This window comes from Mytilus galloprovincialis, chromosome 6, assembly GCF_965363235.1.
Source record: "Mytilus galloprovincialis chromosome 6, xbMytGall1.hap1.1, whole genome shotgun sequence".
Taxonomy (NCBI): domain Eukaryota; kingdom Metazoa; phylum Mollusca; class Bivalvia; order Mytilida; family Mytilidae; genus Mytilus; species Mytilus galloprovincialis.
Window position 1 is genome coordinate 51345750 of NC_134843.1, and position 13546 is coordinate 51359295.

The window sequence follows — 13546 nt, forward strand, 5'->3', positions numbered from 1 at the left end:
AGGACTCTTCGTTTATATTTAAACCATTGTGGTGACGTCAGACACACAGAGCTTGTACCTTTATATACATAATAGTCAAACGTGTAGTATGAATTGGTAGCCACGAGGTTTCATGGTTAAGATAAAAGGTACGGACTTATCTGTTTAGGTTCGAATCTCTTTGCTGTCCCTTTTCTCTAGTTTTCCAGTTTTTGTTCTTGTTTTGTATTTTATTTTGAATATTTTGTGTAATAAAAGAGAGCTTGGTTCTTTATTATCGAATTATTGTTGGCTATTCCACATGTTTGAAACAAAAATGACTACATTCTATTTGTCCATTTTTGTTTTATAAATTGATAATATGATTTCATCTGTTTTACCACATAACTTTACAACTGTTAATTCGCAAATTTCTATGCTAGAAAATCGTGATGTTCCTAGAATTAGGTTTTTTGTTAGAAATCTCGGAAACATACTTATTATATGCACTATATATATGTTCTTTGTACGGTTGTTTTCCCTTTGACACATTCTCCATTTACATTTTCAATTTTAATAGAAATATGTTGGAATTTATCTTATTTTGTAATAACAGATAACATTCATATGCCTTATAGTATGAAGATCTTTAAGGGTAGACATGTTGTGTTATAATATATTTATATTTTTTAACCATTTGATTGTGATATTTAATTCATTGTAATGGATCGTTGGACACGATTACATGGTTATTTAAACTCACTTACAATACCTTCTAATTAAGAATAGGCGTTAATTTTTAAAAGGCATTAACACAATAGTTTAAGTTATAGATACAATGGATAACCGTTGATTCATGAAAAACAAAAAATAGGCTCATGGTTTCTTTTTCAAGAATCAACGCTTATCCATTGTATCTATATCACATAATATGATCTATTAAACCGAAATAAACGTTCTTTGAAACTTAGATATTGTTAAGATAACTCACAAAATACAATCTGCATCAGCATCAAATAATGTGTTTAAATATTCAAATTGAAAATTACACTTTACACATTGAGGCGTCCGAAACAGTCTACTCGATTAACCTTCAACAGAAATGTTTGGAACGCATGGCCATCGATTGAAACATATTGGATATAGATATTAAGAAGATGAGGTATGAGTGCCAATGACACAACTCTCCATCCAAGTTACAATTTATAAAAGTAAACCATTATAGGTCAAAGTACGGTCATCAACACGGAGCATTGTCTCACACCGTACAGCAAGCTATAAAGGGCCATAAAAAATTACTAGTGTAAAACCATTGAAACGGGAAGACCAACGGTCTAATCTATATAAAAACGAGAAACGAGAAACACTGTATGTATATAAAGAAAAGAAAGTCACTATCACTACATTCAGTGAAACGACAAATCATATTTAAGTATAGAAATATACATTTTGAGCATCTTTTAATCCTTAGACTGTATTAAAGTACAATTGTGAGTTTATTTCACAATTTTCTAATTCCCTGACGTTTACTAGAAAATATTTCCCGTGGAAAATGGAGAGAAAAAATATACCAAGGGGCATGCACATATTCCGAGAAGCAAAATAAAATAGCTATTACATGTGATTTGGTTATTAAAAGGATCGGGAGGATTCATTATCGTTTAAATAATAAAACATGGCCACACATACACACATCATCAGTTTTCTTCAGTTGGGATTTTTTCAATAATTTTTTTTATCATTTTCTATTCTTTTTTATTTTGTCGTTGTTTTTTATTTTTAGTTTCGTTTTTCTTCTGTCAAATTTATACGAATGTTGAATTGATATGTACTGTATGCTTGCTTTTATATGTTGTATTGTTCAAAATTTCAAATGGAGAACACTTCATAGGTCTATTTCACTCGGCTTGTGCCTTATTCAATTTGTCTTCATGAAGAAAAAAAAATATGTTTAAATTAAACAAATCAATTTATCTATAAGTAAAATAAAAAAAAAACTAAATGATTGTCTTTTTGTCTTTGAGAAGGCTAGATGTATGCATTCAGGTTCATATCAAGTACAAAACAAGGCGGCAAGTAGGGGCGCACAATAAGTACTCATTGAATACCGACTATAGTATTTTTTTGAAATATCAATCCACCAGAATCAACAAATATGTTGTCAATCAAAAAGTCCATCATTTTGGTAATATCCTCTTGGGTGTATCTATTGTTGGAATCAGTATTATTATTCGAAAGTATGGGATTATTACCTAAATCAATAAATTCGTTTCAACGTTTCTAATTTTTGAAATAAAGGTTCTGTTATATAAGACTATGTAGTCGATCCTTCAATTTTGCATTGGGGTAGTAGAATTGAACAGGTTTATGATGTAGAATACAAGGTACATGATAAGTCGGGTAAAGTTTGTGGATGATAAAATCAATGACGACGTTAAAGAGCATTGAAAACTGAAATTATATGTGCATGTGTTTCCTATTACATCTTTGAAAAAGAATAGGGTGGTAGGTAGGTAGGTAGGTAGGTAGACAATTTGTTTCATCATTTACAATTTATTTTTTACAATGAGTCTATTGGAGAGAAATTCTGACTTTTACAGTGCTTATTGAAAAATTACCAAAAAAAATCTTTCAAAAAAAAACTTTACGGTCGACTTTATCCAAGCTTAGAATATAGGGTATGTACGGAAATAGGAAACACGCATATTGTTTTTATTTGGCATGAGGCAATAAATACAATAAACATCTGCGCCCGGGGCGCATGATACGCCCATCATCTAGTGTGTGAAGTTTTATGCAATAATCATAAATAGTTTCTGAGATTTTCTGCAATGTGCGTTTTATTTATTATTTTTACTTTTTTCCAAAAATAAACTCAATCAACGACCTTCCTAGACGTTTTGGTTGTATAAGAGATCTGTCGTAATAAACATCGTTTACTTGCAAGCACTGTGCCAAATCGAGGTCACATTCACATACCCTTCTTCTACACGTCTCTACTTCAAATTCTACAAATAAATGTACAATCATTATAAGAGAGGAAACATATTTATCTTAGTGTTTCTGTTTACACAGAAACTTTTAATCTATTGAAGAAGAAAATGAAAGACAATTTCAATCTTATTATTATAATAAATGTATTTCATCATGTTTTGGACACCTCTTATACGTTACTATCGAAGGGGCAAGAAAAGGATAGGCAATTCCCCCTTCACTCCACCTTCCTGGCAATAAAAAAAAAAGAAAAAATGAAAAGAAAAAATGAAAAGATGAAAGTTGACACTGACTAACTTCGACTATTAGAATTTTTTTTTATCTTTTCCAGTCTACTCCTACGGCACTGTGTATCTTGGTACATCTTATATGAAAACATATTTTTTAACAAACATCAACAGACCATTACAAAACATCTAATTATATATTTTCGAGAAAACAAATAAAAGTTTAACCAAAAAGCAAACCATATTATGAGAACATTAACAAACAAGTACAAATAAAAATACTATAATATTGGTTTGGTAGTGTGAGTTTTAGAAATAAAAAAATAAACTCACCGCAGTTTAATTCCTGTCTTCTCTCGTTAAACAATAGCATAAAGTTAGTGTCAACTGACATGCACCCCTGCAATGTATCAATGACAAGGTAGCACTCGTCATGTTCTTTGCAGCATCTTAAATTAAAAGAGTCTAATCAGTTTCAGCCGATTGCATTGAGTGTGTAAGAAAAGGTAATATCTTTGGTTAGCTTGCTTGCTAGCTGAACTGTGGTCATTATCAAGTTAGGTAAACTACCCTCCTTTAAGAGTAGACTAGTCCGACAGAAAACAAATCTATCTGTCTGTAGGACTAGGTTACTTCGAAAGAAGGGAAGTATACCTTACCTAATAATGACTTCACGGTTCAGCTAACAAGCACAATAAACAAAGATATTACTCTTACCTACACATCTAATGCAATCGGCTGTAAGCATCAAAATAAGTAAAGTCATGTATTGTAATAAAGAAATAAAAATTGGTTGATTGGTTGATTGTTGTTAACGTGCACTTGGGAACATTTCATTTTCAGGACGAAAGAAAGAAAAAAAAATGAAGGAAGACTTTAATTGCGTGGTCGAGAATAAGAAATGATTTTTGACTGAATTTCAAGGTATATTCTACAAAAACAATGTAATTAAAGCAGAAAACACATTGAAACTAAGAAGATGTTATTATTGACACAAGGTTTGTATAGACCAAAGGAAGAAGGTTCTTAAAATGGAGACTCAGAGATCACTTTGATAGTCCACTAGTCTTAATGTCACACATTTAGATAGTTAGTAAGATACATTCGTTACACAATGTGTGAGCTTCCCTCTTACCCAATAGTTCGTATAAGCACAGTAACCAATATTACAGTATAAATACACAACCCCATTTAATTGACTATGCTGTATTCTGTCAAAAACCATATCATGATATAATCACTCCAAGATACACAATCATTAGGGACTTATTTGATCCGAGACCACAGTTATTTCGTACTTGCATTTCTTGTAGACAATAAATGTAAATTAAAAAAATCCCACCTGCGCTTTCTCAATAATATGTTAACAATTAACTAGGGACTATAATCGGACAACGAAAATCAAAGGACGATATTGTGTTCTCGGACCTAATATGACCGTGTCCTTACTTTTTGATGTTCAATCCTCTCTGTAATTTGAAAAATCGAACATTGTTTGGACTTGAATTTTAAATATTCTTAAAAAACATAGATTTATGAAATGAGAATACTTTTTTTCCAACGGTTAGAATTAATCAGGGACGGTTTTAATATATAAAATCCTCTTTTGAAAAAATGGTCCACAATTTCTGAATTTTCTCATCCGTTTATTTTTTTAACAGTTTGAATTTCATCCGAATTTGAAAAGTATCAGATAAAAACACGATGAGATTTTTCTTTAAAAAAACATTAAGCTCTTCGTAACTTCGTGGCGTAGGGGTGTTGCTAAACGGCGGGAACGGAAAACGGAACGGAAACGGAAAACGGAAATAGAAAGAATTAAAAAATCTTTTCTTTTTGGTTATTTCATCTACATAGGCATGTTTTATATAGTATTACACATGTTTACAAGAAAAATCCGTAGGAATGAATTTAAAATAAAAGATTGTTAAGCATAAAGTATGGACATAATTACCAGGAGATGATGAGACTATGTTTATAAAGTCATGTGTACTGTACGTCGTTCGTGCGATTCAGGTAAGGCTGTTCGACTGTTCTTTTCTTGTATAATGGAAAGAAAACGTAAAAGAAACCTAATAGGACAATGGTGTATAGAAAAAAGGACAATGGTGTTTAGAAAAAATCCGATATGGAGACCAGGGAACTAGAATAGAAAGTTGTATATACTTGATCTTTATGAAGAAAAAAAATGACAAAATCTCTCACTACTAGTATATATATATATATATACAATTTTCACCCTTTTACAATACTCAAGGATTTGTAAAGTAAATCCTTGCAATACTGAAGTATGATGTTTTGTATTTACATGTACATAGGAAAAGCATTATATCTCCTAGAATTTCAATCAATTAATACGAATTGATGTGCAAAAAAAAATGGCGAACAATTAGTAGTCTACATGGATATATACGATTTGTACAGTGCCCTCACCAAGTTAGTCGTAGTCATGTCCTAATGTTTTCAAAATCAAATTTTCTACGCTGCTTCAAATATCATGCCACTTAATTCTTCTCTGAAAATTCAATTCCTCTCAATTTTGCATAGTCAGCTATAAAAGGCCCCGAAATGACAATGTAAAACAATTCAAACGAGAAAACTAACGGCCTTATTTATGTACCAAAAAAAGGAACGAAAAACAAAAATGTAACACATAAAAAAACGACAACCACTGCATTACAGCCTCCTGACATGGGACAGGCATATACATACAGAATATGGAGGAATAAACATGTTAGCAGGATCACAAGCCTCCCCTAACCTGAAACAGTGGTATAACATTACAACATAAGAACGAACTTACTATAAAATTCCGTTGAAAAAGGCATAACTCCTCAGATGGACACAAATACAAGTGGATGTGGCTGGGTACTTGTACATCCCAATAACAAAAAGACACTATGTACAGATCTGAGAATACTCGTAGTTAACTGACAACTAATCTATTTATTTTTTTTTTTAAATTCTATGGCATATTTCTTCTGGCCTCGTACTTTTTATGTATTGAATCAATATTCTAATTTTGTTCTCGCCATACTTTAGTTATTATGTCTTTCCATAATAAAAGAACCATGCATCTAAGTCGTAAAGCATTGATGATATTTTAACAATAATCTAGACGGTAACACATTATGTTGGACAATACTATATGCTGCAGCATCGTGCAGAGAATGCATGTTTGAGATACTTGATTTGCGGAAATGCACTAATGTCTCCTGTTGTCCTTTCGTCAGGTATCAAGTTGATATTGATGATTGTTGAAAAATTGGTGAATAATAATAGGATAGTTGCTAATTAATTTTTTTATTTTTTAGGTGTTTTTTTTAATATTCTATGGCCTATTTCTTTTGGCCTAATGAAAAACATGTATAATCTGACATCGGACTCGGACTTCTTTTAAAATGAGTTTTACTGTGTGTATGCTTCATATGTGTTTCTTTTTTCTACATTGGCTAGAGGTATAAAGGGAGAGCTAGGATCTCACAAAACATGATTAACCCCGCCGCATTTTTGCGCCTGTCTCAAGTCAGGAACTTCTTGCCTTTGTTAGTCTTGCATATATTTTTTAATTCAATCTCATTTATATGTTTTGGAGTTAATTGTGACGCCCATTTTCACTGAACTAGTACACGATTTTATTTAGGGGCCAGCTGATATCACCTCCAGGTGCGCCGGGGATTTTCTCGCTGCGTTGAAGACCCATAAGTGGCTTTCGGATATTGTCTGCTCTTTGGTCGGGTTGCTGCATCTTTGACATATTCCCCGTTTTCATTCTCAATTTTATTAGACTGTTGAGCTCTACCTAATGTCCATTCACGTAAAAACAGTAAAATAATTTCTTACTGGAGTTATCGACCTTATATGACAAATTTTCTCACTTGCATGTTCGCTTGTTATATTGACATATATGGTAAATAGATAAAACTTTTAATAGCAAAAAGTACCAGCAAGACAAGATCTATTGATTTTCATAGTTCTTTAATCCTCCCCTCCCATTTATTACGTCTATATAAAAGTTTCTTTCCGTTCCGTTTTCCGTTTCCGCCGTTTAGCAATACCCGTGGCGTAAGGAATGACTTCGTTGCAAATTGTATAAAAAATACTTATTTTAAAAGTTTCAGTGTTTAAATCTAATCAATTCGCGAGAGAAAAATCCCTGGAAAAAATGTAATTACAAAAACAGCGAGATCAGAGTCTGAAGAACCATGGGTAATGTCATTATTCGTACCCCAAAATGAAAATAACGTCACGTCATTGGTTGAATTTCCATTGTTTATCACATTTTAAACCAATCATGACGTATTGGTGTACACTTTGAAAATATTACCCAGGATGCATTAGATTCTGAAATGGCGTTTTGACATATTGTACTTACCCGTCAATAGGATCCATTACTGGTCCACTCCCACCTGCCCCACAATAATTTCCATAACCAAGATAAGCCGTACCCTCTCGCATGGTTGTTACTCTACTAATAAAGTTAGAAGTTACCAAACGCGCTTTCCTTTCACTGAAGCCATACGCCCGCAAATCTAGAGAAAATAATTGAAATTTTATATACATATTTATAAAAGTTCTGTGTAATTCACAGCCAACAAAAAATGGTCCAGAATCTTTACATGCCCATTATAAAGAGCAATTTTATAGTTGTCACCCAGATATTTACGCTCTTCTAGGTATACTATTATCAAATTGCAAACAACTATGTATATATAAATACGAAGTACAGAGCAATGTGCACCACAATCTAGACAAGGTAAAGAAAAAGAACAGTTCATAATTCAATTCTATTCTGTACAAGGGTATATGAGGGCCCTCATGGGGTTTTTGATTATGTGATTACTTGGCCGTTTTTTTAATGATTATTTGATTATTAAGCCAAATATTTCATGATTATTTGATTACCTAGGACTGTATTTTTAGTTTATGATTATTTGATTACTAAAGATAAGCAAATATTTAATGATTATGTGATTATATTGGCAAAAAAATGGTGATTATGTGATTACTAGGACCCCCCCATGAGGGGCCTCGTATATCCAGAGCCCATTATGTACGTTCTCTCGGATATAAATCCCAGGCTAAAACTGACTTTTAACATTTGATTTATAATCTTTTAGACTTTAAGTGCTGTATATTATCTAGGGTATATGTTTATATTGTGCTGTCTTGAGTCTATTAAAGTTTTTTATTTATAATAAATTTAAAAAAATCGCTAAAATGGGCATTGACAATTTTAATTTTCGCTGAAATGGGTAAAAAATCAGTCACTAAAGTGGGTTCTATATTGGCGCTTAAACGTAGATTTTTTTCGCTAAAATGTCTTCCGCCGCATACATTTTTGCACGGGAATATTAATCTTACCTGGATTTCTTTTGATACTTTTATAGCTAGGAGTTAAGAAAATATTTTAAAAAAGTAAGAAGGAAGAGTAATAACAGTTTTAAAAATAAAAATATTTTATTTGATTTTAAACCCGGGTCATTGTATCGGTTCGAGCTAGTTCGATAGTGTAGTCCTGAGTTGAGCTGTTGTTGAAAATCAAGCCTCATAGCCGAACAGATATGGAGAAGGAACAATTATAAAATGTTTCAAACTTTGTGCGTTATAAACTACTCATTGCAATAACTTTACACGGCTCGAAAGCCTATATCCACCTCTCTGTGATAAGCAAGGGTAACAGATTATATCTGGTGATCGGACGAAGCTCTCCTTCATTATTCTTTTTGAAAAATTGTTCAAATGTCCTATACTTTGGCGCTCAAGAGTCCTTTTAAAATTGCTCAAATGTCCATTGCCGATTTTTATATACCTCTGAATTCTAAATAGTCCACTTGCCAATTACCGATTTGATTCTGTTATTACACACTTTTTAAGAAAATTACTTCCCTTTGTCAATCGTACCGGACAAAATTGGCTTTAGCAAATGCAAAGCATGATGAATTGAAAGTGAGGTATCGGCGGTTTAACTAATTTTTCACGAAAAATAATTTCTGATGTCAATACACCTTATCGCTATTTGTCCGCCATTGCTGGAAATCACACAGGTTCCCGTAAAATTTTGACGTCATAAAACAAAATGTCTGACGCCACAATGGAAAAGTGATTGTTGTTGACGTCAAAAGTTCAAGCGGACGGGTCAGCCGGGAATAGCGATAAGGTGTATAGTATTTGGTTAAAAAACAAATTAATGGTATTAAAAGATTTGAAAACCTTATAAATTACTCACATTACGCACAGATAGATTTGTTTTGAAGCAATTCATAAAGTAAGTGCCTTTGAAATATTTTACTATATTTTGTATTGCGTTTCTTTCTTAAACCGTGTTAAAATTATTGAAGTATACAATGGTATCTATGTTTATTTCATTTTTTTTTTTTTAATTTCCAATTATCTAGATGCATTCGGATAGGCCAGTAACCTAAAATGATATATAAAGTTGTCTTGATTTAAAAAAAAAAATAAGTACTACACAGGTAGTGGTGAAATTCATTTTGCGACATTTCGTCATTTGAATATATGATTAAATATAATGAAAAAAAAAGATGTGGGGTCAATGAGACAACTCTCCACAAGAGACCAAATTGACACAAAATTAACAATTATAGGTAACCGTATGGCCTTCAACAAGGAGCAAATTCCACAAACATCGCGGCACATAGTCATCAATTTTGTGATGAAGTGCAGAAACTGAAAGAAGAATGAATTGTAAAATGTCATATAGCTATGGCCCATGTATCTTCAAACTCTTATTTGAGAGTAAAAAAAAATAACCAAAAGATATGACCAACAAAAATATCGTAAAACAACAGTAGCTTGTTTATCATTCAGATTCAATGCTATTAAATGACTGCTTGATCTGAATACTGTGGATTCATTATTATTTGTTGGATACCAATTTTCATGGTCACAGATGAACCACGAATTCAAATGTTCATTGAATCACACATTTTCTAGTATGCAGAGAATTTCTAAACCACGAAATCAAATACCCACAAAAATGCAAGTTTTCCTTCATCCACCACGAAAATTGATACCCACGAAAATAAAAGAATCCACGGTATATTGAATTGGTGTCCAAGACCACAAAAAACTAGTGCATTATATTTTGTTTGAAGGATTGACAATTACAAGTGGTATGGTACCATTCTAAAGGAACACGCTAGATCCGGCTTTACTATCCACGGAATACCAGCGCCTGTATTTGTTGCAAGGAGGATGGCGTATGTTCAAGAAACAGACAATTTTGGTAACTTTAAAACATACTGTAACCGCTATCATCTCTAAGTTTCTAAAGTCTCATTTACACTTGTATAAGGGTCTGGATGGGGTCCCTCGACTCTATTTTGCTTTGTTTTTATGCCATTTTCTCTCTATATGTTTTTTTTTATAGTTTCCATAATATTCTCTATTCTTTATTGTTTTTCCTTTATTCTCTATTTTTTATATTTTAACACCCAAATATGCTCTATTATGTATTGGTCTTATTTTGCTCTTTATCCAAGTCAGGAATATGGCAGCTGTTATTCATTTGTTTGATGAGTTTGAGCTTTCGATTATGCCATTCCATACTTTTCGATTTGAATTTTCCTCGGATTCTGGTATTTTTATTTTTTTAAATTTTATTTCCTCTCAATTCTGCACTTTTTTACCATTATCATCTATTTGTAAACTGCATCCAGATCCTTAAGAATTAAAATAATCTGGATATCAGTATTTTTTCCAAAAGAACAAAAATCAAATCTTGTTTAGAAAAAAATATCTTTACATTAAACAGTTGTTCTCTTATGGTAACTACAATAAAGAACTATGTCATGAGAAAATGTCACTGTGAAAACTCGGAAAGAACATACTTCAACCTCTGCAAAACAATAGGCATTTTCGATTAAATAATTTTCTCAAGAAATGAACTCTTCAGAATAAAAACAAACTATAATTTTTTAGAGAAAGGAGCTGACACTTTAAAATAAAAGTAGATATAGTCAACACTATGCATAAATACTCTGTCAGTAAACTAATTAAAACGAAGTTTAATTAGCTGTCATCTTAAAGCAAAAGTGGGTCTAGAAAATCTATTTGGTAAAGGGAAGGCCCAACCACCGGAACACCATGAAACGTTCTCATACTTTAAACAAATCGACAAAAGGGGTGTTCCATCCCCTGGATATCATTCGGTAGTCCATGGTGACAGCTTTGTTCATCAAATATTCATAACAAAGTGGCACAGTACAATTCATTCATGTTTTCTTTATTTTTACGGCATGTTTCTCCACTCTATATTCATTGCACATTATTCTCTATTCTTATATTTTAGCACCCCATTATTTTCCACTCTTTATGTTTTAGCACCCCATCATTTTCTATTCTTACTTTTTAGCAACCCATTTTTTCTCTATTCTTCATATTTTAGTCACCCATTATTCTCTATTTCTAATATTTTAGTCCCCCATTATTTTCTATTATTTGTATTTTAGCACCCCACAGTATTCTTTATATTTTGGTACTCCATTATTCTCTATTTTTATATTTTCAAGTATATTTTCTGAATTCTTTTAAAATTACTTCGTGTGATGGACTTTTATAGCCAACTATACAATATGGATTTTTCTCATTGTTGAAGAATGTATGGTTGCTTATAATTGTTCACATCTACCGTATTTGAGTTGTGGTGGATGGGTTTTCTCATTGGCGCTAAACAACATCTCTCGGCTTATATTTATTATAGAAAGCTATAAGACTAAGACACTTGAACCGATATATTGTACGGAAAATGTCAGTTGTATTCATATTGATATCTAGAAATAAAGATGATTTAATTCAGTTTTTCTAGTTTTCTCCAATTCCTGTAAATTAAATACATAATTTTACAGGTATCTTGGAAATGAAAAATTTACTAGAGCCAATATGTAACGTAGCATACCTCCTCAACACACAAACTCCAGATATTTATCAGCTAAAAGAATACCAGCCAAAGTACCATACCACGTACGTATACATTGTTGTTAAATTTTTCTAAATCAAGGAAACAAGATCATTTTATTCTATGTTATAAGCTGATTCTAGTTAACTGTTGCGCAAAATTAACCTTGAACGGAATACAATATAAGAGATAGTTTTCACGAATTTAAATTGTCCAAGGAGAAAAAAACATCAAGTTATAGGTACATGATGATAACATTTTCCAAATCTTGTATTAATTAGCCTCTCGTGATTTTCCACGTGGCACATAACAGCTAGATTCGCCCCTGTTCCCGGTTTAGTCCCTTAATGATATTTGGTTGTCTTCTGAATACTAAACGAATGTTTTATGTGCTGTTTACAGATTTGATGCAGCATATTGTAAAGAGGTCATAAAAATGGAGATTAAAAGAAATAGCATAGTTCGCTCTCATAATTGCTGCGTAGATCAACTAAGATCGCTTCAGAAAGTAAGTTTTGTGTTGTTGATTAAATTGATTTGAATGAGCTTTATGTTCAGAGCACTTCAGTTTGTAATTGTTTTATTCCTTCATGACGAATTTGTTGAGAGTTTCTAAAACACTAAAACTTGTTGTTGGCATAATTTCATAGAAATATCGTTCGATCGTGGAATTTCAGAAAAGGATTTTTTTTCTCTAGACTAAATCAAATAATAAGCAGTATGTGCATTGTTATACAAAAACACGTATATATAGTTTGAGTTCAATCATAGGTTCAATGCATATATAGTAGTTCTTTTGCTTTAACTTTTGTTCATAACCTTTGATTGTTATGAATCATATATAATTCATTTTACTTCTATACGACTTCCTATATAACTTCCTTTGTATTTTTGTAAAAGTTTGACTGTAGCATATTAACACTAAGACCTGAAAAAACTTATTTTTATATTATGAAGTTATTTATAACTGATTTCTCTTTCACAGGAATGCGGGTCCTTGAAAAAACACTGGAACCAAAGAAGTTCTAAGTTGGAAACTTTTTTAAGAATTAATAGAATAGAAGGAAATGTCCCAAAAAAGTTTGAAAGCAAGCTTAAAGAGATAGTCCAAAAACGGTCAAAGTCGGAAGAAAAATATACAACTGCTTTCACCATTTTCAAACATGTACTCAACAATGAGAAAGCCCTGAGAGAAGAGCTTATAGAGGTGAGTTGACTACAGCATAATTAATGCATTGAGTGTGTAGCTAAGGTTAATAGCATTGGTTAGCTTGCTTGCTAGCTGAACCGTGAAGTCATAATTAGGTTTGGTAAACTATCCTCCTTTAAGACTAGACTAGTCCGACAGATAATCCAATCTATATGTCTGTCGCAGGAAAAATGGGACACCAATATAACGTCGACTTGGGGTGAAGAATAAGTCACCATAAACCCAAAGACTAGTCGT

The 13546-nt window shown here is 32.1% G+C and overlaps 1 protein-coding gene and 1 long non-coding RNA gene across 3 annotated transcripts in view; one reads left to right on the top strand and one right to left on the bottom strand.

Annotated features, from left to right (window-relative positions):
• Positions 1-2780: 2780 nt before the first annotated feature.
• The window catches only part of LOC143079822 (acidic phospholipase A2-like), a 30786-nt gene continuing 20020 nt past the window's right edge, over positions 2781-13546 (bottom strand). The window contains exons 1-4 of one of the 2 annotated variants that reach the window (XR_012979492.1): positions 9409-9428; positions 7555-7711; positions 3513-3628; positions 2781-2966 (exon numbers count right to left, since the gene is read on the bottom strand). Coding sequence is in view for 1 of the 2 variants with exons in the window: in XM_076255434.1 (XP_076111549.1) it covers positions 2812-2966; positions 3513-3628; positions 7555-7711 (428 nt within the window). In the remaining variant the exon portion in view is untranslated. Of the gene's footprint in view, positions 2967-3512; positions 3629-7554; positions 7712-9408; positions 9429-13546 lie in introns of those variants that run through there. The other variant, XM_076255434.1, reaches the window with a different exon arrangement.
• On the top strand, positions 11822-13300 carry LOC143079823 (uncharacterized). Its single transcript, XR_012979493.1, has 3 exons — positions 11822-12164; positions 12502-12607; positions 13085-13300. It is a non-coding gene; the product is annotated as an uncharacterized LOC143079823 (long non-coding RNA).